General features: G+C 34.4%; 3 protein-coding genes across 8 annotated transcripts; 1 reads left to right on the forward strand and 2 right to left on the reverse strand.

Moving 5' to 3' along the window:
• Positions 1-3,210: 3,210 nt before the first annotated feature.
• LOC118035861 (uncharacterized) lies at positions 3,211-10,559 on the reverse strand. Of its 5 annotated transcripts, XR_012167962.1 has the most exons (13): positions 10,371-10,559; positions 10,218-10,269; positions 10,057-10,111; positions 9,858-9,934; positions 8,673-9,760; positions 8,284-8,453; positions 7,473-7,704; positions 7,117-7,252; positions 6,555-6,649; positions 6,338-6,461; positions 5,732-5,920; positions 5,165-5,256; positions 3,211-3,717 (listed from the first exon to the last, which is right to left on the reverse strand). XR_012167962.1 is itself a non-coding variant. In XM_035041518.2 (11 exons), the coding sequence occupies exons 1-11, from the start codon at positions 10,445-10,447 to the stop codon at positions 5,843-5,845; spliced, it is 2,184 nt and encodes a 727-aa protein (XP_034897409.1). In that variant the 5' UTR covers positions 10,448-10,559; the 3' UTR covers positions 5,564-5,842. The 5 variants fall into 5 exon arrangements, 3 of the variants coding, with proteins under 3 accessions (XP_034897409.1, XP_073260793.1, XP_073260794.1); XR_004685277.2 differs by lacking the exon at positions 5,165-5,256 and having other exon boundaries at positions 3,215-3,717; XM_035041518.2 differs by lacking the exons at positions 3,211-3,717; positions 5,165-5,256 and having other exon boundaries at positions 5,564-5,920.
• A 1,409-nt stretch (positions 10,560-11,968) lies between these two features.
• On the forward strand, positions 11,969-17,061 carry LOC118035850 (THO complex subunit 5B). The gene is made up of 8 exons (XM_035041510.2): positions 11,969-12,251; positions 12,338-12,628; positions 12,712-13,048; positions 13,135-13,472; positions 13,570-13,829; positions 14,176-14,755; positions 14,856-14,984; positions 16,267-17,061. The coding sequence occupies exons 1-8, from the start codon at positions 12,051-12,053 to the stop codon at positions 16,522-16,524; spliced, it is 2,394 nt and encodes a 797-aa protein (XP_034897401.1). The 5' UTR covers positions 11,969-12,050; the 3' UTR covers positions 16,525-17,061.
• A 447-nt stretch (positions 17,062-17,508) lies between these two features.
• On the reverse strand, positions 17,509-21,158 carry LOC118035838 (ABSCISIC ACID-INSENSITIVE 5-like protein 5). Of its 2 annotated transcripts, XM_035041498.2 has the most exons (5): positions 20,975-21,151; positions 19,523-20,577; positions 18,541-18,612; positions 18,379-18,408; positions 17,509-17,828 (listed from the first exon to the last, which is right to left on the reverse strand). In XM_035041498.2, the coding sequence occupies exons 2-5, from the start codon at positions 20,564-20,566 to the stop codon at positions 17,754-17,756; spliced, it is 1,221 nt and encodes a 406-aa protein (XP_034897389.1). In that variant the 5' UTR covers positions 20,567-20,577; positions 20,975-21,151; the 3' UTR covers positions 17,509-17,753. The 2 variants fall into 2 exon arrangements, with proteins under 2 accessions (XP_034897389.1, XP_034897380.1); XM_035041489.2 differs by having other exon boundaries at positions 17,774-18,408; positions 20,975-21,158.
• Between the last annotated feature and the right edge of the window lie 2,203 nt (positions 21,159-23,361).

A 23,361-nucleotide genomic window follows, 5' to 3' on the forward strand; every position in this document is an offset into this window, starting at 1 on the left:
TCTATGGCGGGTATTAAAGAAAGGATGAGTTTTTTTTTATGTCAAAATCATTATGATTTTTTAATGCTTGTGACTTGACAAATTGCTCTAATAAATACATAAAATAAATACATCACCTGCACCAATTCAATACAAACCTAAATGGATCGATTTAAAGGATTTTAAAAAAATAACAGAATATCATTATAATAAAAATAATCGAGTCTAATCAAATCAGGATGATAATTCCACGCAAACTTAATTAATATAGATCCAAATTGATATAAATTAGTAAAAAAAAATAGACTCTATTAGATTCAAGTAAAACCTAAAGATATAAAATTGGTTTTTAAGTGGAGAATGGATTCAAGTCTACCTGAGTCAAAAATAAATAAATAGCTTTAAAGCTTGAAAAAAATTAATATATATCAAGTTAATTATATACCAGATAATTATAAATTTATAGTATTTGGGTTTACGATCGATTAAAATCACGAGTATATAATAAATATCCAAACACCCAATTAAATCAGATTTTAGGTATAAAAAACTTGAACAATTACGTTGAATTTGATAATAAATAGTACCAAACATGATATTCACTATCATACCTAATAATAATCAAGTATGTGTTAGTTATTACGATGTGCATTATCTTTTCAAAATGTTTTATGTTTTAAAATATATCAAAATATTTTTTTTTTATTTTAAATATTAATATATCAAAATCATTCATTATAAACTAGATATAATTATATTTGAATAATTATGTTGGATTTGATAATGGACAATGCCAGACATGATATTTAATGTCATACCTAATAGTAATTAAGTATGTGTTTATTACTATGATGTGCATTGTCTTTTCAAAATATTTTATATTTAAAAATATATTAAAATTATTTTTTTAAAATTTTAGATATTATCGTATCAAAATCATTCATTATAAAACTTTAAAAAATCATAAATTTAATCTGTGAATATGTCTAAGCACAGTCCAAAAAAACAACCCGTGCCTAAACAATCCAAACTTGTATTAAAGTCGGTCCTGCAGCCGAGTTGATGATCTGATATGATTGTGTTTTTTAAATTTTGAAGGAGGTAAAAAGAACAGAGAGAAAGAGACAATAAATTTCAGGTGGATTTAGGTTTTTTAGGGGGATTTGTAGTTATGATTGGACCTGATTTTGTTCTTGTTTTTAATCAAGTAGAGGTGCGGTGTTAGTGCGGTTTTTGCTTCTTTTAATGTTTGTATGTATTATAATGGGGTCTCAGACATCATCATCATCATGCCCCTTCTTCCTCAAAATTTTACAAAAACCATATCATCTGCCCTTGACTGTGAATTTGACTGACTGTTTGTGAAAAGACACCAGGGGCAGTTGGATTGCCTGCTCGTTACTGCCTGTCCTCTTCAGTACGTGCGGGGCAACAATGACTTTAGATCACCTCTCTGTTTTTTGAACTTGTCTTCCAGCTGAGGACAAAACGCAGGGGACAGGATGATGTCGCTGTGACGTAAGATTTTTACCTCCGTGAGTCGGTGCGCAGGGGAGCGTGGCAAGTGAAAAAAAACGTCTGCCTTTTACATGAGACCATAGGAAGAAATAAAAGTCGGATATTAGCTGTGGTTCCTTGCTGTTTAATAATTTAGGCATGTTTGTCGTTGCGGTGTAATAATATTTTTGAAAGTTTTTAACTTTTTTAGTTTTGAATTAATTTTTAATATTTTTTTTTATTTTAATATACTGGTATTAAAAATAAATTTTAAAAAATTAAATAAAATTATTTAATGTATTTTTAAATCAAAAATATTTTTTAAAATAACATTTATTGTATTTTCAAGTAGACATTAATAGTGATTAACATTGAAAGCACCTCACCTATTTAAAAGTGACCGAAATCATGTTAGTTTCTACTTTTTTAAATTGTTTTTTTAAGTATTGAGTTAATTATTTTTAAGTATTTTATATGATTGTGATATGTTCATGTTAAAAATATAAAAAATATTTTAATATATTTTTTATTAAAAAATATCATGCATCAAATTACCAAACACATTTTTTATGCTAGGCACCATTCAATATATTATATATATATATATATTCGGTCTTGATCATGGTTGTTGGACTCAATTTAGGAACAAACTCAAAAAAGAAGTTGTATTGCTTATTATTGAGTTAATTCATGTAAATCATCTTAGTCAAAACAAAATTTTTTTTTTAATTTTGTTAAACTCTAAATTATAAATTTCTTGGATCAATCTCCTAAGTCGGGTGCATTTATAAATTAGATCAATAAATATAAAATATATGAATAAACTTGTACATTTTACTAGATTCATTAATTTTAATAAACTTGCCATGAATTTATTATCTTATAAAACAACTTCTCAATCTTCTCTCCAAAAGACAGAAAGAGGAGGGGGGGGGGGGGAAAGCATTTTGCCAAAGCCCTGTCATGTTTTGCCGGAGTTGAAAAGAATAGTAGCCGTAATTTAAGCATGGGAGAATTATTTAATGTTCAATAGCAACACCGATGGTCTGAGATCCCTTGAAAAGTGCCGTCGAGCGTGATCAAGATTTTGACTAGATGAGTCTCTTTTTCTTGCCACCTCTTGGGATTGACTGCAATAGTATATCTCCTCGTGAAGTAAACATAATTTTGTAGAGAGAGCCTTGTGCATGTGATCATCTGACCAAGCTCCCTTTTCTTACCCTTTTTTTATTTCATTCCTTTCTGTCTCCTTGCTGTTTTCTCATATCACCACAAAATTCCTTCAAGCTATCAACCATAGTTATCAACGGATTGAATTGGTGATTTATCAACTTACTTGAAGCTTAATTTGGATTTAAAAAAAAAAACAGATACATACTGACTTGATTAATCCATGATTTGATTAATATAATCAAATTTAAGTGAGTTTCGTTTGAAACAACTTCATTGTTTTAAATATTTTTTTATTCAAAACAATATTATTTTAGGTTTTTTTTTAACTTTTATTAAAAATACATTTAATTAAATTTTTTTTTAATAAAATAATATTGTTTCGGATTAATTCAATCAACTCATAACGAATTAGGTCAAATAACAAGTGGGGCTAATAACTATAAAGAGGAATATGGTAAATAAATTTTTCAACTTGTTTGGCTGGTAAAAACTTGACTGAACGAGTGAAATTTTCTGGAAATGAATACCGATCCCATAAATTATTATGCACTTAGTATTTGAAAAATATAAAAAAAAAAATCCAGTAAAATCTACCCAAAATCCACAACATTTACGAGAAAATTGACTGGTCATAGGAAACAATTAAATGCTTAGAAGAGAGCAGCAGGAGCGCACCTCATGTCTAGCCGGTAGCAGCTTGACAGCCTGGATGCTTGCCGGTCAGACCAGTTCTGCCACTAAAAAAAATGGCCACGTTTATGGACGTACTGCCACAATGTCTAGAATATAGAAAGTTCTGAAATTCGAGTAACAATGATAGTCGCTAAATTACAAGCTGAAAACTGAAGAAACCTGCATCTATTATGACTTTGATAATAGAATAGGACACTTGAATGCTTCGGTAAGAGCAATCTTTGCAACTCTGACTCATCGGTAAATCCACAGCTTCAACTATCTTCTCAGAGTATCTTTCTGTCTTGTGACTTTGTTTATGCGTACTTATGTGCTTGTTATACCCGGTTCAAGGTTTGGACCGGTTATATATCCATGTCGCTAGCCTGAATCAACCTTGAAACAAAGACGTGTTTTCAATTATTTTTTTTTTTTAATAAAACATCTTCTTGATAAAAATTCATAAGAGTTGACTCAATCAGGTGTTATCTAGTTTGGTCTGGTGTCCAATCAGTAAATAAATAAAAAACCTCATGTGAAAACCTTACACGTAATTCGTATATAATTTTATATTATTCTTTAATATTTATCCAATAATATATCAGAGACACCGAGAAACTTCCTAATGACATGCCCGGCGGATCGTAAGTCCATTTCTCTTAACAAAACTTCACGAAACAAATGCCTCTTCACGAAACAAACTTCTCTCTCTCTCTTTTTTTAATTAATTCTGTTGATCTCTTTGCTATAAGTTTGATCCGTAGGGCCATAGAAGCTAAAGGAGCACCCACCTGAACATTAACCACCCTTTCCTTTCAAAACCTCAAAATGAAACTATGAATGGTGACGTACGATGATAGCTGTTTTTCTTGGGCATTAAACATCTACAGGACAGAGGAATAGCCCAGACATTGGTTGACCATCCCCCGCCAGCCCATACCCACCTCCCTTTGTACCAAAACATTGATTGACAATCACAGCACGGTTGTTAGGCCTAACACGTCGCATTTTTCCATGGAAAGAAAAAGTGGGTGTACAATCACGGCTTCAAATTCAACTGCTTCAAAGTAAATTTTAAAAAAATAAATTATGTAAAAGTGAGTTATTTTAGTTTAAAAGAGTAATAAAAAATAAATTAGAAAATAATTTTTAGTGTTTGATTATATCATGAAAAATAAGCTGAGAAATAACTTATTAATATTTTTTTTAATTTATTAAAATACTAAGAAACAAATCTTACAAATTAAAAAAATTGAATGAAAATGAAATTAAAAAAAAATATATAATTTCATAAACTATCTCAATAAAATAAATAATAATCAAAATAATATAGATCAAATCTAACAAATAAAAAAAATTAAAAGATAAAGAAATTAAAATAATAATAATTACCATTTCATAAATTATTTCAAATAAAATAAGTAACAATAATAAAAAGAACGATAACCAAATTTGATAGATAAAAAATAATATGAGAAGCAAATAAAAATTACAAAAATAAAAACTAAAGTTAATATAAAAAATAAATTTTAAAAGATGAAATTGAAAAAACAATATTCAAAATAAAATATATATAGCAATAAAAAAAGTTTAAGAACCAAATTTGATATAATCAGTAAATAATATAGTATTTTTAAATTTTTTATAACTTTCAAAAACTATTTTCCGTTAAAAAAAAAAAAAAACACTTTATTTGAAACCAAGCCAAATTTTTTTTGAACTACAAAATATTTTTTTGTTAATTAACTTTTCTAATGACAAACCATCATAAAAAAATTTAAAAAGTAATTTTCAAAAAATCAATATCCGTCCAACAAAACAAAGAAGACCTAAACTGCAATACCTTTCTTTCAACAAGAAATGCAGCCTTGTGCAGGAGATCTCTTGGTTGGCATTTGAAAGTGCCAACGACTCGAGTCTTTCCCGCCTTGGACACTTCAAGTAGAGAGGGGTTTTGTTAAGGAATACAAGCATGCAACTTTAATTAGCACCAAAAAGGTAGAATCTCTAACGAATTATACTATGGGTATAATAGTATATCCCATGACACATTTTCCAGCTTGCAGCAGATGATTCCAGGAAAGTTAAAAAAAACAATTACCTATTGGTGATTTAAGGTTAAGGATCCCTAAAAAAGAGAATAAGTTCAAAGCTGATAAGTCCAAGAAACCATGTGCAATAAACAAGCTTGGAATACCAGATTTTTACCCTGCAACTGTTAGTAAAGGTCATTATCTAGCAATTTGATAGTAATAGCTCTCGAAACACTTGAACTAAAAAAGCAGTCTTCAAAAAAGGGAATGCTGAATTATTTGTTCGAGACTGCGACTACACCTAGTAGCAACATTAAGATTACATTCCACAAATTTTCATCACTATAGCAAGACAATTGATGATTAGAATAGCTTACATAACTGTACAGGTAGTCCAAGCCAGCTAATAGTCCCCTTTATGACCGCTCGACATCCACAAGATGGTGACACCAGTTCCTTCCACCTGCATGCACGTGCATTAAGCTAATTTATTGTCCTTCAATCACCGTGTTGCTGAAGTAAGCAGTTATTGCCTTCAACTTGCCATTCATAAAGTTCTTCTCAACCTGGGACCATGGAGAATAACCCTTAGCAACAAGGATATGTCATAGTTTTTCACTGCACAAACCAACATGTCTCTAAAGAAAGCAAAGAAGACCAAAAAGAATTCCTTCGCTGAGTTCATCTACATGACCAGGGTCGGTTAAATGGTCACGTCATGGATCTAAGCAAGCAAGGACAAGAGAACCTATCTAAACTACGCGAGGGACCCATGTAAAATGAACAATACATGCAAACATAACATGAGAGAGAAGGAAAGAATTCAATAATAACGAGCACTTAAATGTGCTCCTCACTACTGAGAGAGTAAAAGGGGCACCACATTCTATTTGTACCAACACATATAAGCTATTCATGGAAAAAGCAGAATGAATTCAACTGGAGAGCAGAAGGCACACAAAATGAACTAAATTGAACATTACCTCTAGTGACCAAGGAGGATTGGAAGTTAAACACAACTCTGCCAATTGGTTGAGGTCAATATTTCTCGGGAGAAACATGATGATTCTATGACCAATTTGCTTTGCAGTGTTAAAGAGAGAATATCTGAACATGTATAGGAAGAATGAGTTTTCATACCAGTATCGAAGAAGAGCCAAAACTAAAAACCAAAAGGAACTATAAAGATTTCAAAATTACCCATCACGTGGCTTAAGCATGGTCTTGATGTTGTAAGTCTTTACTTTAGAATATGCAGGTCCTCCCCAAGGAGGTGACAAGAAGACACTGTCTGCCTGCAGTCAGGGAAGTAAAGATGACAAATTAAGACTGGAACTGAGCTAAAATGAGTTCGTTGCTTTATTCAATATTAAAGATAACAGGACATCAATTATTTTTCTTTCCTGAACCTAAAATGGTGATTCACATCACTCCTTTTTCTAAGAACTGAACTTCTATATGCAAGATGTATGAAATGGATGGGCTGGATAAAATTTAAAAAGTGGATACTTGAGGATCATAGCAAAAGAGATTACAAAACCATAAAATATTCACAGCTACAACAGTTAAACCAGTTCAACAAAATGGACTGAACACACGCAACGCACAAAAACCAACGCAGATGAAAGGAAACAAAACATATCATTGCTCCCTGACTATTGAAAAGAGAGAGAGAAGGAAAGGAGATAAATCACTTGGGATCTCCTACAGTGCAAATTACAACTCCAAAACTAGTCAATATGCAAGAAATCAGCTTCAATACCTTCAGTTTTGATGCCAAAGCAAAAAAGTCCCCTTCTATAAAGTCTATTTGATCACTAACTCCATAGACGGAAGCATTGTGAAATGCATAATCAATCTTCTTCGGATCAATATCAATTGCGATGACATGTTTGTACCTGAAACATTGAATGATATGAAAATCAAGTACATGAAAATTAACACATGACTTCCAAACATTCTAAAGAGAGCAATGGAGTCTAGAAAATAGAAAAATAATATGCATGGTGAAATTTTAAAAACTAAATGCCAAGTGAGCCGTTTCTACATCACCAAGAAAACTTCCAGGCTAAGGCTAAAGAAACTTTATCTGGAATGGAGTTAAAAAAGTCTAGTCACCTCTGTGCAAATTGAATGGCATTTCCACCAACACCAGTGAAACAGTCAATTATGGTGTCCCCCATACAACGCAATGCATGATGCTTGGCTATAGGCTCTGGTGTAACAGAAAACCATCCTTCTTCATCCATTCTTATACCATCATCAAATCTGGAAAATAAGGTGTACCTTTGACACCAATATTTGGCGATGTTCAAAGAAAACTCTTCAAACATCTGCTCACTTTGAAGGTCTGCACAAAACAAAGCAAAACCAAATTTTAACAGTATTTGATCAACATCAAAAAAACTGGAAAGTAAAAAACAGCACAAAGTTTCTATCAGTAGCTATCCTAACTACTTCAGCAAAAATACAGCCCATGCACAAGCTATCCCAACTCTTTAATTCAATTTTCACGGTCCTAACCCTTCTTATCTGCTGAATAGAAACAAGATGGATCAAATATTGTGAAAAAAATTAATTTCTGTGGATATAGAAATTTAATAGTCAATCTCAGTGACTACTATGGTAATAACTTCCAGTTATATAACAAACAAGAAAGCCAACAAAAAGAGGTGGGGGGGGGGGGACCTTCAAACAAAGGATGCAAATATCAGAACAAAGATTATTTTATGTACGATCAACTCCAATCAGCATGCCTTACATCAGTCAAAAACTAACTAAAGGTCTGTTTGCATTCCTAAATGGGAACTAAATAATTCAGCATTATGGAAATAGATGAACAGAAGAGATTGAACAAAAACTGACTTCTATCAAAAATAATTTTATAGAATAGTCCATTTGCATGCCAAAATGGGAACAAAGTATATACCTTCACTATTCATTGATGATTTCTTATGGACTCGTGTTTTTTTCTCTTTCTTTTTTGGTTTTGTGATGGCAGGGTTAAGCTGGATATCCAAATTATCAGTTGCGGGATCAGCAATTTCAAGATAGATATCACTCTCCTCAGTAACTTCTTCCGTGACTGTACTCGTCAGGCTGCATGAAAAAAACAGATGTCAGCAGACTCACAAATGGGCAACACAAGCAGGTATAAATTAAGTTAACCATGACAATCAGATTTATTGGTTCTATCTTTACATTGTCCTTGATAAAAAGCATACTACTTCATGTTTATCAAACCTGGTTACTTGATCATTCTCCAACAAGGAACAAATCAACCAAAAACAATTGAAAATTAGAATAAAGGCATAATACCTGTCCATACACTCCTGCACAGCTGATGGTAAGTGCAATGCAACTTCATTATCAAAACTTCCATTGACAAGATATTCATCTGCGTGCTCAAAACTTCCATTTGCAGGGACTATAGTTAAACCAGGCATGGAGTTGCCAGTTGCAACTCCAATCTCCATCGAAACTTCATCAGATGATTTATTTAAACAGCTCTCATCGATTGGTGGTCCCTCAGATGTCTCGTGATAATTAAGTGAACTGCAGGAAAAGGAAGGCCCTCCATTCATTTCAGTCACTTCAGCAGCTGCTTCATTCAATTCATCAGTGATATCGCCAGATGCTAGATGTTCCATACCAGGGGGTGGATACCATGTACAAGTGTTTGTTTCGACATTGTGGAAGTAATATCTCATGTACAAAGAGTCCCAATACACCCTCCAATCTCTAAAATCACCATGGTAGTTACAACTGTCTATTTCACCATGTCCAACCACTTCTGAACTCTGAGAGAACTCAGGAGGTTCAGAAATCCCCAAATGCTCTGTGCCACTATCATTGCAAAACTTATCACCTTCTTCATGATGGTTAGCAGCAGATGACTCTTCTAGACACTCATACTCAATTAACCTGTTGGCAATTTCCTTCTCACCATGGTTGGCACCTGCATCTGTTAGACAGCACACTCCTGGAGGTGAACCATCTGAATTGCTCAAACTTTGTCCTCCATTATCATCATCCTTGGACATAACATCATTGTGTGGTACAGACTCGTATTCATGGCCAGCATTAGACAGACAGTGAGATGCCCCCCCAAGGTTTTTCTCCCTGACAGCACCAAAAATAATCTTAGTCGAACTTGCTGAATCACCAGTGGGGCATTCAGTTTCATTAATACCCACTGCAACATCATAAAAACAGGATTCACTTTGGCCCATCATTGACATGCAACATAAGGAATTTCTTGTGCTATCATTCAAAACAGAAGGAGATACAATCTCCAACCCACTCACTTGGGTAAATTCTAATGCTTCTTCCTTGGCTTCTTTATGACTACGGGAATGCTTCAAGCGAGCACCTTTCCTTTTGCTTTTCTTCATTTTGTTGCTCGTCTGCCAGAGTGTAAACAAAATCAGTTACATAGGTATCACAAATAACAACTACATTGGACTATAAATCATTAAAAAGCCAGTGAGAGCACGATTTTACCTCCTTGTTAGACAAGAAGGAAATGGGAAGCCCTAATGCATCCATCTGTTTGATCAGTTGTTCATTCTCTAATATTTCTAAACAAAAAAAAAAATCCCCCATCAAGACAAGAATTCCAACAACTAAACTGTTCAACTGCTGTATTAAAATTAAAGATTCTCCTTTCTTACACTTAAAAAAAGAGCAGTGACACACTTACCAGTAGTTGAGGCTGGGATGCTGAAGCTAATATCGTCCAAGTCTCTAGATGATTTCTGTGTTTCAAGAGAAAATGGAACAAATAAAGTAACAAACTTGAAACCCTAATTGGATTGTGAGACTGGGGAGAGAAATTTAAATTAGCAAAACAACAGAACTTACAGTGGACTCGGGAGGTAAAGCTATTTCTCGTGTCTCCGTCGATCCATCGTCCCTGTTAGGTTAAATTTGAATGTATAAGAATAACGCACAGAGTCTGTTTTTTTTTTTTTTTAGAAAGAGCAGGGATGCAAACAGATAAAAAGAGAGATGAACCATATGTAGACTTCAGTGAGCTTGAAGAAAGAGCCAAGAGCTCTAATCGCTGCACCACCACCACCTTCAATTTCCATTTCGCCGCAGTCCGATTTGGTCGCTGGTCACCGCAGGTCAAAAAAGAATCATGCGAAGCTGACCGGAACTACAACTCTCCAGTTACCGCTTTTCTAATCACCACAGACAGCCGCTCCCGCTTCGCTTTTATGTAACGCTAGCACCATTCGCCTAGACGACGACGTATCCACTCATTAAAATAACGAGACAAAGTGGCGCCGTATTATTTTAATTTCTTCCCCGGAAAAAAAAAAAAGTAATTTAATCTCACCAGCACAACTGTAAATCCTGGCCCGGTTTGATAAATCAACCAGATGTGGGATTAAGTTTTATATTAAACTAACCTTTTTTATTAAAAAACAAAGTTGTGTCATTTAAAAATCCTAGAAAAAATTTATTTTTGGTTAAAAAAAATTGAATTAACATGTTGAACATGGATTAACCAAACTAATATGAGATTAGATCCTTGAGCTTGGACAGATTTAGAGTCGAATCTTATAAATGTATGAGTGATTAAGGGTCTGATAGTTTTTATTTTTAGGTATGTTTTAATGATATATATATTTTTTTTTAAATATAAAATTAATATTTTTTTAAATGTTTTTTTTTATTTAAATGTGTTGGTCAAAGTTATTAAACTTGATATAAGAGTTGTCCCAATCAAAAGATTGGCTCTCAGGACCATCCATAAAAATTAAAAAAGATAATTGAGGTTTTAATATATTATATGAAAAAGTTAAAAAACAATCATGTAGAGCACATATGTTATAGATAATAAAATTCAAAAGATTATATCAAAAGATATTTTTATTTTATATTAAGAAGATACTAAATTTTTATTTTTAGTTCAAAGTTGAAGTATTTGAATTAATTTTTTTTCACTTCATACTGGAAAAACACGATTTTATTTTTATGAATATATATATCAATGAGCTTTAAATTTTATATTGAAAAAATAATTTTTTTATAGTGTATATAATAAATTTTGGCATGAACTAGTAATCAATAAAAATAAAAGTTGCATACTCATTGTATAAAATTGAACCAAGCAAGTAAAAAACCTTTGATTGCCTTCCTTCCCGCATGTGCCTTTTTACCCCTACAATGAAACCAAAGTTTTAGTTTTAGTAAGTGAGATTAGGTGTTTGTACATTAATTTTTATAGCTAGGCAAAAAATCCATCTAGGAAATTGATTTTTTTTTTATTTATTAAAAAAAAAAGTATTTATTGGGTTATAATGAGTCACGTGGGTCTTAAATTGAATAGGAAGTTCGTTTGTGAAATGTGATAATTTTGGTATTAAATTAATATTAAAATTTTTAAAAATATATAAAAAAATTATTTTAATATATTTTTTAAATAAAAATATTTCTAAAAAATTGTATTACATCACAAGTAATTTTATCAAAATATCATGTTTCATTTAAAAAAAAAACATAAAAAATATCCAAAATAACACATTTTGATTAAAAAAAAACGGATTGACCGATTAACCTAATCAATCCGCAACAAAGACTTGGACCGGGCCTTGTAACCATGCTCAGCAGCAGAGTCCAGTCGAGTGCGCTGGTTAGTGGTTAAGTTGCAACCAGGAGAGCAGGGAAGCAGAAGAGGAAGAGAAGATGGAGGACGGCGAGATAGTGGAGGCAGTGGCAATGGAAGAAGACATGCAATTCTCTTCCTACGAATCACTCAAAGAAACCAAATCCTCTGTAGAGGAAATCATTTCCCAACTCCTCTCTATGAAAAGAGAGTCCAAATCCAAATCTCAACTCCCCGAATTCATCGCTCAAATGTTCCTCAACTTCGTAAATCTCCGCCAGGTAAACCAAACAAATCAAAAGTGCAAAATCTTTCTCAATTTCTTTCATTTGTTTACGGTTAGGGTTTTTGGGTTTTCCTTTTTTAGGTCAATAGGTCGATTTTGCTAGAGGAAGATAAAGTGAAAGCGGAGACGGAGAAAGCAAAAGCTCCGGTGGACTTTACGACTTTGCAGTTACATAATTTGATGTATGAGAAGAGCCATTATCTTAAAGCTATAAAAGCTTGTAAGGATTTTAGATCTAAATATCCTGATATTGAACTTGTAAATGAAGATGAGTTTTTTCGCGATGCTCCTCAGCATATTAAAGGGTCAAATTTGTCTACTGATACTTCGCATAATTTGATGCTGAAGAGACTAAATTATGAGCTTCATCAGGTAATTAATTTAAATATTGATATTATGGGAAATGATTAGTGTTCGTAATCAAGGTTTTGAGATGGCGTTTTTTTTTGGATTAGAGAAAAGAGCTGTGTAAGTTGCGTGAGAAACTGGAACAGAAGAAGAAAGGTTTGTTGGAGACTATTGCGAATAGGAAGAAGTTCTTGTTGAGTTTGCCGTCGCATCTTAAATCGCTTAAGAAAGCTTCATTGCCAGTACAGAATCAGTTAGGGGTTCTGCATACCAAGAAATTAAAGCAGCATAACTTGGCGGAGTTACTTCCGCCTCCACTTTATGTGATTTACTCGCAGCTGTTGGCGCAAAAGGAAGCATTTGGAGAATGTATTGATCTGGAGGTGGTGGGAAGTGTTAAAGATGCTCAAGCATTTGCTCGTCAGCAAGCGAATAAGGACAGCAGTATGTGATTTGTAGAAACTTTCTTTTTTTTTGTGATTTTACATGGTTGGAGAGAATTATACAGTGATTTTTGTTGAATGGATCAGGTATATCTACCAATGTAGAGACTTCCAGGTTGGAGGACGATGCACCTGATGAGGAAGATGATGGTCAAAGAAGGAGAAAGAGGCCAAAGAGGGTTCAAAGCAAAGAGGGCGTTGATCAGGCAGGATCATATCAAGCTCATCCGCTCAAGGTTTTTCTCCATATATTTGACGATGAGGTTTCTGATCCAAAATCTGCAAAGCTCATTACTCTGAAGTTTGAATACTTGCTGAAGTTGAATGTTGTATGTGTTGGGGTTGAAGGGTCACTTGAAGGACCAGAAAATAACATCTTATGCAACTTATTTCCCAATGACACTGGAGCTGAGCTGCCTCAGCAGGTATTGATTTGTTCTCCTTATCTGCCACCACCCCCTCCCAGTTTTGTCTTTCATTTTCTTTTCCATATTATGATAATTGTTCTTGATGCCAATGCAGTCAGCAAAGCTCATTGTAGGTGACAACCTTGCATTTGATGAAAGGAGAACTTCACGTCCATATAAGTGGGCCCAGCATTTGGCAGGAATTGATTTCTTACCAGAGACAGCCCCGTTACTCAGCGACCTTGAAACTGCAAGCAGTGAAACTGCTAAAAACGAGATTGTTTTATCTGGATTGTCACTGTATCGCCAACAGAATCGGGTGCAGACAGTTGTGCAAAGAATTCGCTCTCGGAAAAGGGCTCAGCTGGCTCTTGTGTGAGTCACTGATCTGTCTGTTTGAAGTCTTGGATCATTAGGGGAAGACTAGACAAATGAGTTGGGGATGGGTACCAAAATGTGATCAAATCTCAGTATAAGCTTTCGTATCTTTGTTCATTCAGCTAGGACTACAATGGCATCTATTATGAGATAATGTAGTGACTCATATTGCAGATTTTTTTGTAGTGTTAATCTGTTTTACTTCTTATGACTTTTGATGTGTGCATGTTGCCTCTTATTTTGTGTATTAGTTTTCATTCTGTGGCTCCCTTGTTGTCTTCTTTGTCATTGTGATAAGGTGTGCTTTGAGTTGAAAAGTTGGAATTCTTTGATTGGCTTACAGGGAACAACTTGAATCGCTTATGAAGCTTGAATGGCCTCCTCTGAATTGTGAAAGTGTTCCATGGGTTTTGCATACACCTTTATGCAATTTACATGGCTGGTCGCCAGCAGGGCCTCCACCTAATCAAGCTTCAACTGTGGCTGTTACTGGTACGAATATAGTTCAGGAACCAATAGATGTCAGTATGGATGGAAGATTGGAGAGTGCTAGGGAAGATGGGGAGCTTCCATCTCTAATTGCAGCTGCTTCTGCTGTGAATGATGTTAAGCTTACTCCAAAAGTATCTACTATAGAGCATTCCAGGCAGCTGAGTTTAATGTCGAAGAGCATTATATCACCAATTAGTAAGGTGAAATCACAAAGTTTCAAGAAACATGATGAAGATTTTGATCTCTTGCTGGATACTGATAGTGATTTGGATGAGCTTTCACAAATTGAGCCAGAGGTAGAAACCGATGCATCTATTAAATACTATGAAATGGCTGAAAAGTCATGGGTGGATTATGGGGTTAAAGAATATACCCTTGTCTTAATAAGGAAAAAAGATGACGGAGAGAAGAAAGTAAAGTTAGAAGCAAAGGTTAGCTTAAATTATTCCCTAGTATTGGTCCTTCATTAACCAGCTGTTGACATGTAATGTCAGTTTTCTTCTTCTTCTTCTTATTTTGTTTTTATGGCAGGTTAAAATCAGCATGGAGTATCCTCTTAGGCCTCCTCTCTTTGGCTTGAGTCTGTACAGTGCTGCAGAAAATCATGATGAGAATAATGGCTCTGAACGGTACAATGAACTTCGAGCCATGGAAGCTGAGGTGAGCAAACAATGTCTTATGGAATAGCTAGCTTTTATTTAGGAGACACATTAATAAACTAAGACATCATAATTATACTGCAGAAAATTACCACTAGTAGATTATTGTTGGAGGTAGGGGTGTTCATTGTTCGGTTCGGTTTAGACTCAAAAAACCAACCGAACCGAATTACATTAATTTTGTGAAATATTAACCGAACAGACCGAAAACCGGTTCAAACGAACTGATCCGGTTTGGTTAAATCTGGTTTTCTTGGCAAAAAACCGGGAAACCTTAACCCGAACCCTGACCCGCCAACCCAAAACTCCACCTAGTCCTTTGGCTCTCTCATCCAAACCTTAGCAACCAAATCTGAATCCATCATCGAAATCTACAAGACTTGGAAGAATTCGGATCTGGCTTGAAAAATGAATTTGCCATTATCCGCAATGTCGCTTCACACGCCGTCCATGATCTCCCCGCTTCCTTCGAGGCCAGCGCTACCATCGCTCAGAAGTATATCAAAGGGTGATGGGCTCGTTTGGGGAAACCTGGCTGGATTTTCACCTATGAACATGAACAGGTACCATTGGGGTTACTTGAACCAGAAGCACAATTCAAATGTTTGCGATCCCTAAAGCCGAGAAAAAATCTAAACCAAACCTCTCTCTATATACATATTTGACACATCCACTGTCAAGTTGAACCAAGCAAAGGAGGCCAGGGCTTTGCTTGTTAAACCCTTGAATGTAGATGGCAGTGCAGAAATTGAGAAAGTGCAGAAGCTGGGCAAGGAAGATTGTGAATTAATTGAGAGGAAGATTGAGAATTTATCTAGGAAGGAGGCGGCTTTTTGTGAGATGAGATGCACAGGGAGGAAGGGTTAACTGGTTAGGTTAACCTAACTATTTATACTATAATTTTTTGTTAATGGGTCTGGTTCGGTTTGGTCCGGTTTCTGGTTCAAAACCGAATCCGAACCGGACCTGTTAAAAGTTATGGTTTTAAAAATCGGTTTTTTATTTTGGTTCAGTTTTTTCAGTTAATTTTTCTTTGGTTTTATCGGTTATTTTGAACACCCCTATTGCAGGCATTTAGTGGTTGTCAAACTTTGTGTAAATAACACCTTCACATAGTACTTCTACCTTCACATAGAGTTGCATCCTGGTGATTTCCCACCTTAGTGTTAAGCCTCCTAATTATCATAATTTTCAGTGTTCATTTTGTGTTGGTTGTTTCAAATGTGGTGTTAGTTTCTTTGCTGAAATACTACAAATTTATGTTTCCTTTTGGTGTTCTGCAGGTAAATCTTTATGTATTAAAGCTGCTACCTTTGGATCAAGAAAATCATGTCTTAGCTCATCAAGTGCGCTATCTTGCAATGTTGTTTGACTATTTCATGGATGAGGCATCTGCAAGTGCAAAATGTACTTCTGTTGTCGATGTTGGTTTGTGTAAACCTGTTAGTGGTAGTCTTCTTGCTAGATCATTTAGAGGGAGGGATCGCAGGAAGATGATATCCTGGAAGGACATGGAATGCACCTCTGGCTACCCATACTAGCTATAGAATCTTGGGGCATGCAGGTGAACTTGTTACCACAAACTATTGCTGCTACCACTCAGCCGGGGGTAGGAATAAGCATTAGAGGGAGGTGATATTTACTTTGACTAGACTACATTGTTCTTGCAAACGACCATTTTGGGTGCGCATTCTACTTAAATTGATGGATCTGCGAAACGTAACACATTGAAACTTTTTGGCAAGGGGCTATTGTATCATGTTCTGCTTTGTGGATCTTGGGGCACCAAAATAGGAATTTCCCGGTGTAGCATGTGCTGACTGCATATAATTTCCCACTGAGGAGCTGAATGTTGTGATTTTTCCAGATTCTGAAGAGTCGAGGATTTCACGACATAAACTTGATATGGACATGCAAATTTGTAATGTTTGTGGAACTTCATCGCTGCAATAAAATTGTGCGAGATACAGTTCCGAACCAGGCCAGTTTTGCAGATGGATATGGCTCAGATTATGAATGTTGTCGGGAATGGCATTGTAAGGCAGGAGGTTTATTTATCTATAATTTAATGTTCGGAACTCTGGTATCTCGTGAAAACATGTGATTAGCTGAAAAGCTATATTTATACCTTCCATGAGACTGGAATAGCCATGCTAGGCAATGCTTTTTTATTTAAAAATACATTTAGAAATGTAGTATTGATTATTTTTTAAATTGTTTTTCTTTGTTTGGAAAAGCTTTTAAAAAATATTTTTTTGTAAAATCTCGTTTGGAAAATTTTGAAAAATCATTAAAATAATACTTTTTATAGGACCCGACTCTAGCTCAGGTCAGCTTCCAATCCAAAAAAGAAATCTCGAAATGATTTAATCTATCCAAATCGCAGAGTACTTGCTGAAAATAAATGAGGCTTATATATACTTCTTTTCCTATGAATGAGGCTTATAAGTGGAAAAAATCGATCACTATGAAATGATAAAAAGAAGAAGAAATACAACTGAGGAAAACATGGATGAAATGGTTCCTAACACAATGAATTTGCTTCCTTTCCTTGCCAATCTAATTACCTATTCAAAGAAGTTCAGAGGATATGCAAACACAGATTGTAGATATTGGAGGGTTTAATCTAAGTCACAGTAAAACTCTGGATCTTCTCACTGTAAAACTCACGTCTTCTCCATTTACAGAAGAAAACACATTTCCATTAAATATGTACAGTCACCTACCATACATAATTTTTAACTGTATAATCACAGACGACCCTTTCAATTCACCATGGACCTGTCTGAGTTCGTCTCAAGCACCGTCTCTTACCCCCCTGCTGCAAAGTCATCATCTCCATGACCTATGATACCACCAAACGGAGAAAAAATACCACAAAATAAGTAAAGATACTGTCGATAATTTGAAGGCACTATGCTTGTAATGCCTTCAAGCAAACCATTAAAAAAGTAATATATAGAGTTATGCCTGCATAGACGCGCGTATAATGTAATTCCTTTTAGTGACATTAGGCTTGGACATCCATTATAAAGAAAACAGTGGAAAATACATGCAGACTATTCAAATCACCAAGCGGATAAGAAAACGATATAGATAGCAGCATTGACTGGCCATTAGACAGGTTATGAGCAAATAGGCATGATTATTCGTTATGTTTTGATGTTTTTCCTTTTAGTAACCTTGGCTTGGACATCCGTAATAAAGAACAAAGTGGGAAAATTCATGCAGACTATTCAAATCACCAAGCGGATAAGAAAACAATATAGATAGCAGCATTGACTCCAGCAGATAAGAAAATGATATAGCTAGCAGCATTGACTGGCCATTAGACATGTTATGAGCAAATAGGTAAGATTATTCGTTCTATTTTGAGTAATAGATAGATTTGGCACCTGATTTTTCTGCATTTCCATCATTTCAGCCTGCAGCAACCAAACCACAATCAATGAGAGCTGAACACGGATTTTGAATTTGTAGTAGATACTGATACCACGAGTGTGTGGGTGTGATATGGCAGGCACACATAATTGTGAGTGCAATAAAAGCTAAAATACCTGTTTCTTCTGCAATTCTTCGTTTTCCGCTTTCAACTTTGCCACTTCTGCTTCCAATTCCATCGTATAAGCCTGGTAAAAACAGAAATGAGAAAAAACAGTATATACTGAGAACATGATTAAAAGAATGAAACACACTCTATTTTTTAAATATCTACTTATACTTCCATATAATGTTTTGATTTGAAATAAACCAAAGGGGTTGAAATTCTAATTAACGTTTGTTGAGTTTGGCCCAATCCAAGTTCAATTTCATGTTGCGATCCTTAAACCATTTCTACCTTGTAACAAGCGGGATCCTTATAACTAACTTCTCATGACCTTGACTTCTCAAAAACTCTCATCTTGACATTTCAGATCGCTATCACATTACCATTCTGCCCCATAATCTTTCATGATGTTTTGGTATGCAGCGTGGCCATAGATGATAAAAGTAGAAGGTTAATGGCTAGCAAAATTCATGAACGACAAGAAGATGAAACTTGTGATGTTTTTTCTGTCTTAACTTTTGGTGACATAAAACATGTGACAAGAGGGAATATTTCAAAACAACTTATTTGTGTAAAAAACTAAATACAAAGGTTCATTCTTCTTTCTTCTCATCTGCACAGCAAGTTTGTTTATATGGACACTTATCAAGTGTCTAGTAACTTCAGTCAATAAAACATGGCCAATGACCTATTATTGGCTTTCCTCTACTTCGGTGCAGTGTACAAGAGCTCTTGTGCAGTTGTAAGAAAAAACAGAGGAAATAATCATGGTATTGGATACATCGACTACACAGAAGATTCGTACTTTCTCACATTCTTTTATCTTAAGATATTTAAATTGCTTCTAGATTAGGGAAGAGTTTCAATTCAGGCAAGAACAGATTTCAAACTAGTATACCGAAATTGAATCTGCAGCAAACTTACAAACTAAAATCAAGACCTATTTGTATAAACCAGTAGATTATAAGTACAATATCAAACAAGATAATCACCTGCTTGCGAGCACGAGACCTTGCAGCTGACTCTCTGTTCTTAATCATTCTCCTCTGCCTCCTCTCAACCACCTTCTCAACTGCACCACCTGCTCTCCTTCCCCTTCCACTTCCATTAAATACATAAGGCACTGGAGATACTGAAGATGTATCCCCATTACTCTTCCCAATTCCATCTGATGACAGCTGGTTCGCAGGTGACCCTGTAGCGACACCTAATCCAACCACTCCCATCCCTCCACCCTGCATCAAATTGCTATTGATCCCTTGATCTCCAATCCCCAGAATTCCACCTCTAATTCCAGGACTACTTTGTGGAGGCATCTGTGTCACATATCCCATATTAGGCTGCTTAGGAAATATTTGTTGCTGCTGCTGTTGCACCTGTGCCTGATTTGATCTAAACCCGTTACCATTCAAAGGCAAATTCGAAGATTGCAACGAGATTTGATTGGTATTATTGTTACTCAAGCCCACACCCCTATTCTGCTGAAACCCAATTGCTGAACTATTATTGGCTACCCGCGATAAATCACCAAAAAATCCACCATTAGTATTAACCTTTGCAGCCACTGGAATATCCTCCCTCACCACCCCAGCTCTCACCAAAAACTCCTCCAAAGTTATCTCTCCTAAGGTAGGCTGCCTCTGGGGTACATTATTAGCAACTCCAGCACTAGTCCCATTAATAGCATATTCCTTTGACATGTCTTTCCAGACCTCATCCACCGTCTTCAGGCTCAGTGTCCGCGGCAGCGTCAGCGAGCCCTGGCGCTGGAGACCAACACCATCTTGTACCCCAGCAGAAGTTGCTGTTGCCACGGTCTGCGTCTCCTCTGCACTCCATATACTCTTTAACAGCTCATCCATGTTCATTGACCCAAAATCCTTCCCTAATGATCCTCCCATGGTGTTTTGAAGTTCTTCAAGCGTTAAAGAATAGATCGATGACTGACTAGCCAACGGAAAATTCCCCGGTGGCCGGCCACCACCGGCATCTGACGGGTCATTCGTGAAGCTCTTGAAATTGAAATTAGTCCCCATTTTCAATATATCTGGATAAAACAGGGTCAAAACAGCTCAAAAATCTGACAACTAAAGCCAAAAAATAGTTAAAAACCCTAGCCTTATTGCATTTCCAATCCCGTGATGATACTTATCAACCAAATCCCACATAAAAAAGGTAAAAAAGTCTTCAACTTTTTATTTTTCAAAACAAAAAAAGCACGAACCTTAAAACCCATTCAATAAGAGGAGTAGAAAAACGAAAAAAAGAAAGAGTCTAAAGCATGCAAAACATAAAGCTGGTGCATCAAGAACAAAGATCAAGAAGAAGCTTAGAGCCAGCAGAAATCAATCCAAGATGGTTAATTAAGACGATAAATACACTACTAGAGAATATACAGAGTCGCAAGCAATGAGAGAATAGAGTGTAAAGGAAGAACATCTAACCATATACTTCGATTTTGTGTTTGTATTATTGGTCAAGTATCTTTGTTTTTGCTGGCTTCTTTCTTTCTCTGTCTGCGTTTCCAAGTATGTCTTTGGTTTCCTTCTTCCTCGATTATTTAGGGCTTCTGGATGCGCCAAGTGTCGGTCTTTTCTCCTTTTTATATTTTTTTAGTAGATTTAAAGACAGTGGAATGGAAGAGTTTAACATGTTTTCTTACAAGCAATCCCCACACTGTAATATCGTATTCGTGGTAGAAACTGTTGCTAGAGTGAAAAACATTATTTTTATATTTATTCTTCTTAATCATAGTTTTAAAGGGAGTTACTAGTTTGTGTGTGTGTATACACAGAAAAGGAGTTAAGTAGATAGATTAGTTCCCATCAAATAAGAAATTTTGATAAGTTAAACGAGTTTTCGAGTAAAAATTAATATAATTTTCAATTTGATTATTAAATTAGATTTAAATTTTATGAATATGTTCTACAAGCTCCGTTTTAAAACATGTTCAAAAGATGCTGGGGGTTGATATTTAAGGGTTAAGTTTCAATGAGTTAAATTAGAATTTTCTTGTAAAGATAGTTATAATTTTAAGATTTATGGGATTTGGATTATTTTTTTTGCATATAATGTAAAATGTTTTTTTTAAAAATATATTAAAATATTTTAAAAAATTATTACATCATAATTATTAAAAATATTAATTTAATATTTTAAAAAATAAAACTCACTTTTTAAACACTTAGGTTATATTTGAGATTGTGATGGCGGTAGTGATTTAAAGTATTTTTTATTTATAAATACATTAAAATAATTTTTTTTAAATAATTTTTTATATTAGCATATTAAAATAATTTTAAAACAAAAAATTAAATTTATTTTAAATAAAAAATTTAAAAATTTAACAAACATAATTTACATAACGTTCCAAACACTTATTTAAACTATAGGCTCCCACAAACAAACGTTTGTGAGTGTGAAAGTAAGTTTATTTACCTCTATTTTCAAACCACTTTTTCATAGTCAAAATTAATTTCTTCAATGGTTCAACTTGTGCAGATCATTTATAACCAATTTCTTATCTTTGATTTCTTCTTTAATTGAACCTGTAATCACAAGGAAATTGCCTGCAAGCTACTTACTGTTTCTATTCGAACTGAATGTAAAAAAGAGTTAAGAAGCTGGACAGAACCAGAATTTAATATAATAACTGGGTTAGAAAAACAATTAACAATTGTAATGTGAAAGAGAATTCAAAAGCTGGACAAAAGCAGAATTTAATATAATAACTGGGTCAGAAAAACAATTAACAATTGTTTAGTGGGGCAGCTGTCTATAGAGACGTGGATCAATCATGAATGGGTAGGCGCCCGTGATGTGACGTTCGTCCAATAGGAGAACGCAAGATGGGTTCACGAGAGCCGTCCACGCAGAGACATAGATGCTGTTGCTGATAAAAGTGATTTTATAGTGCTCTTTGCCCGTGGGGTCAGAGGGGTATTTTCGTCAAGAAAGTTGATGTTTATCCCTTTCGTGCACGTGAAATCTATGTGCCGACATCAGTTACGTCCTCTGTTTTTCCGAGTTTCGCAGGGAATCACAGCCACTCCTTGTGGCGACTTTTCTTTTGTCAAAACTCCCCTTGTTCGTTTAATTTTTGTTGTGGATGGACCTTTTTTTTTTTTTTTTTTTTTCCGGCTAATTATAACACATTTATTTAAGTAGAGGAAAGGGAGATAATCGGGTTAGGAATTTATTTTAAAATTTTATTTATTTTCATTTTCTTAATTAAATATATTTTCATGGTTTTTATATTTCTTATTATCTTTATATCTGTTTTTTTTTTTTTTTTTTTATCATGAAACACTTATAAATTTATTTGTCAATCCATATTTTTGTAACTAATTTTGGTAACGTGATTGCTTTTTTACTTTCATCTATTCACGTCAATCATGCGTGATCAATCCTCGTAAAATCACGCATCCTCATGATCTTGTCGCGTTATAAATGGACCGAGCAAGTTTGAAAGTTTTGACTATAAATGACTTTGCGAGATCTACGGCGGCAGCGATAATAATTTTTTTTTTAAATATTTTTTATTTAAAAATATATTAAAATAATATTTTTTATTTTAAAAAAATTAATTTTTGATATAAATACATCAAAAACATTAGAAAATTTTAATTTAAGAAAACAATATTTTTGAAAATTCTAGTTGAAATTGAAATCTCAATGCAACATCATCTAGTTAACAATAAAAAAGTAGATAAGTTGTGTTTAATTGATTAAAAATAAAAATAAGAATATTCAATTAACCAAATTAGTAATAGAAGATTTTTTTCTAAATAAATCGATGAAAACACAAGATATATACGAACAATGAGTTTAG

This window comes from Populus alba, chromosome 14, assembly GCF_005239225.2.
Source record: "Populus alba chromosome 14, ASM523922v2, whole genome shotgun sequence".
NCBI classification, from domain to species: Eukaryota; Viridiplantae; Streptophyta; class Magnoliopsida; order Malpighiales; family Salicaceae; genus Populus; species Populus alba.

Bases quoted from the DNA above. Each gene is read 5' to 3' on its own strand.
- LOC118035850 (XM_035041510.2), top strand. From the start codon at position 12,051: ATGGAGGACGGCGAGATAGTGGAGGCAGTGGCAATGGAAGAAGACATG. The intron at 13,049-13,134 runs GTATGTGATTTG...TGAATGGATCAG, and splicing joins GCAAGCGAATAAGGACAGCA to GTATATCTACCAATGTAGAG. The intron at 14,756-14,855 runs GTTAGCTTAAAT...TTTTTATGGCAG, and splicing joins AAGTAAAGTTAGAAGCAAAG to GTTAAAATCAGCATGGAGTA.
- LOC118035838 (XM_035041489.2), bottom strand. From the start codon at position 20,566: ATGGGGACTAATTTCAATTTCAAGAGCTTCACGAATGACCCGTCAGAT. The intron at 18,613-19,522 runs GTGATTATCTTG...TGTTTTTACCAG, and splicing joins GGTCTCGTGCTCGCAAGCAG to GCTTATACGATGGAATTGGA. The intron at 18,409-18,540 runs GTATTTTAGCTT...TGGTTGCTGCAG, and splicing joins AAGAATTGCAGAAGAAACAG to GCTGAAATGATGGAAATGCA.
- LOC118035861 (XM_035041518.2), bottom strand. From the start codon at position 10,447: ATGGAAATTGAAGGTGGTGGTGGTGCAGCGATTAGAGCTCTTGGCTCT. The intron at 10,270-10,370 runs GTTCATCTCTCT...TTAACCTAACAG, and splicing joins CTCACTGAAGTCTACATATG to GGACGATGGATCGACGGAGA. The intron at 7,253-7,472 runs GTGACTAGACTT...TCAATGTTTCAG, and splicing joins GCCATTCAATTTGCACAGAG to GTACAAACATGTCATCGCAA.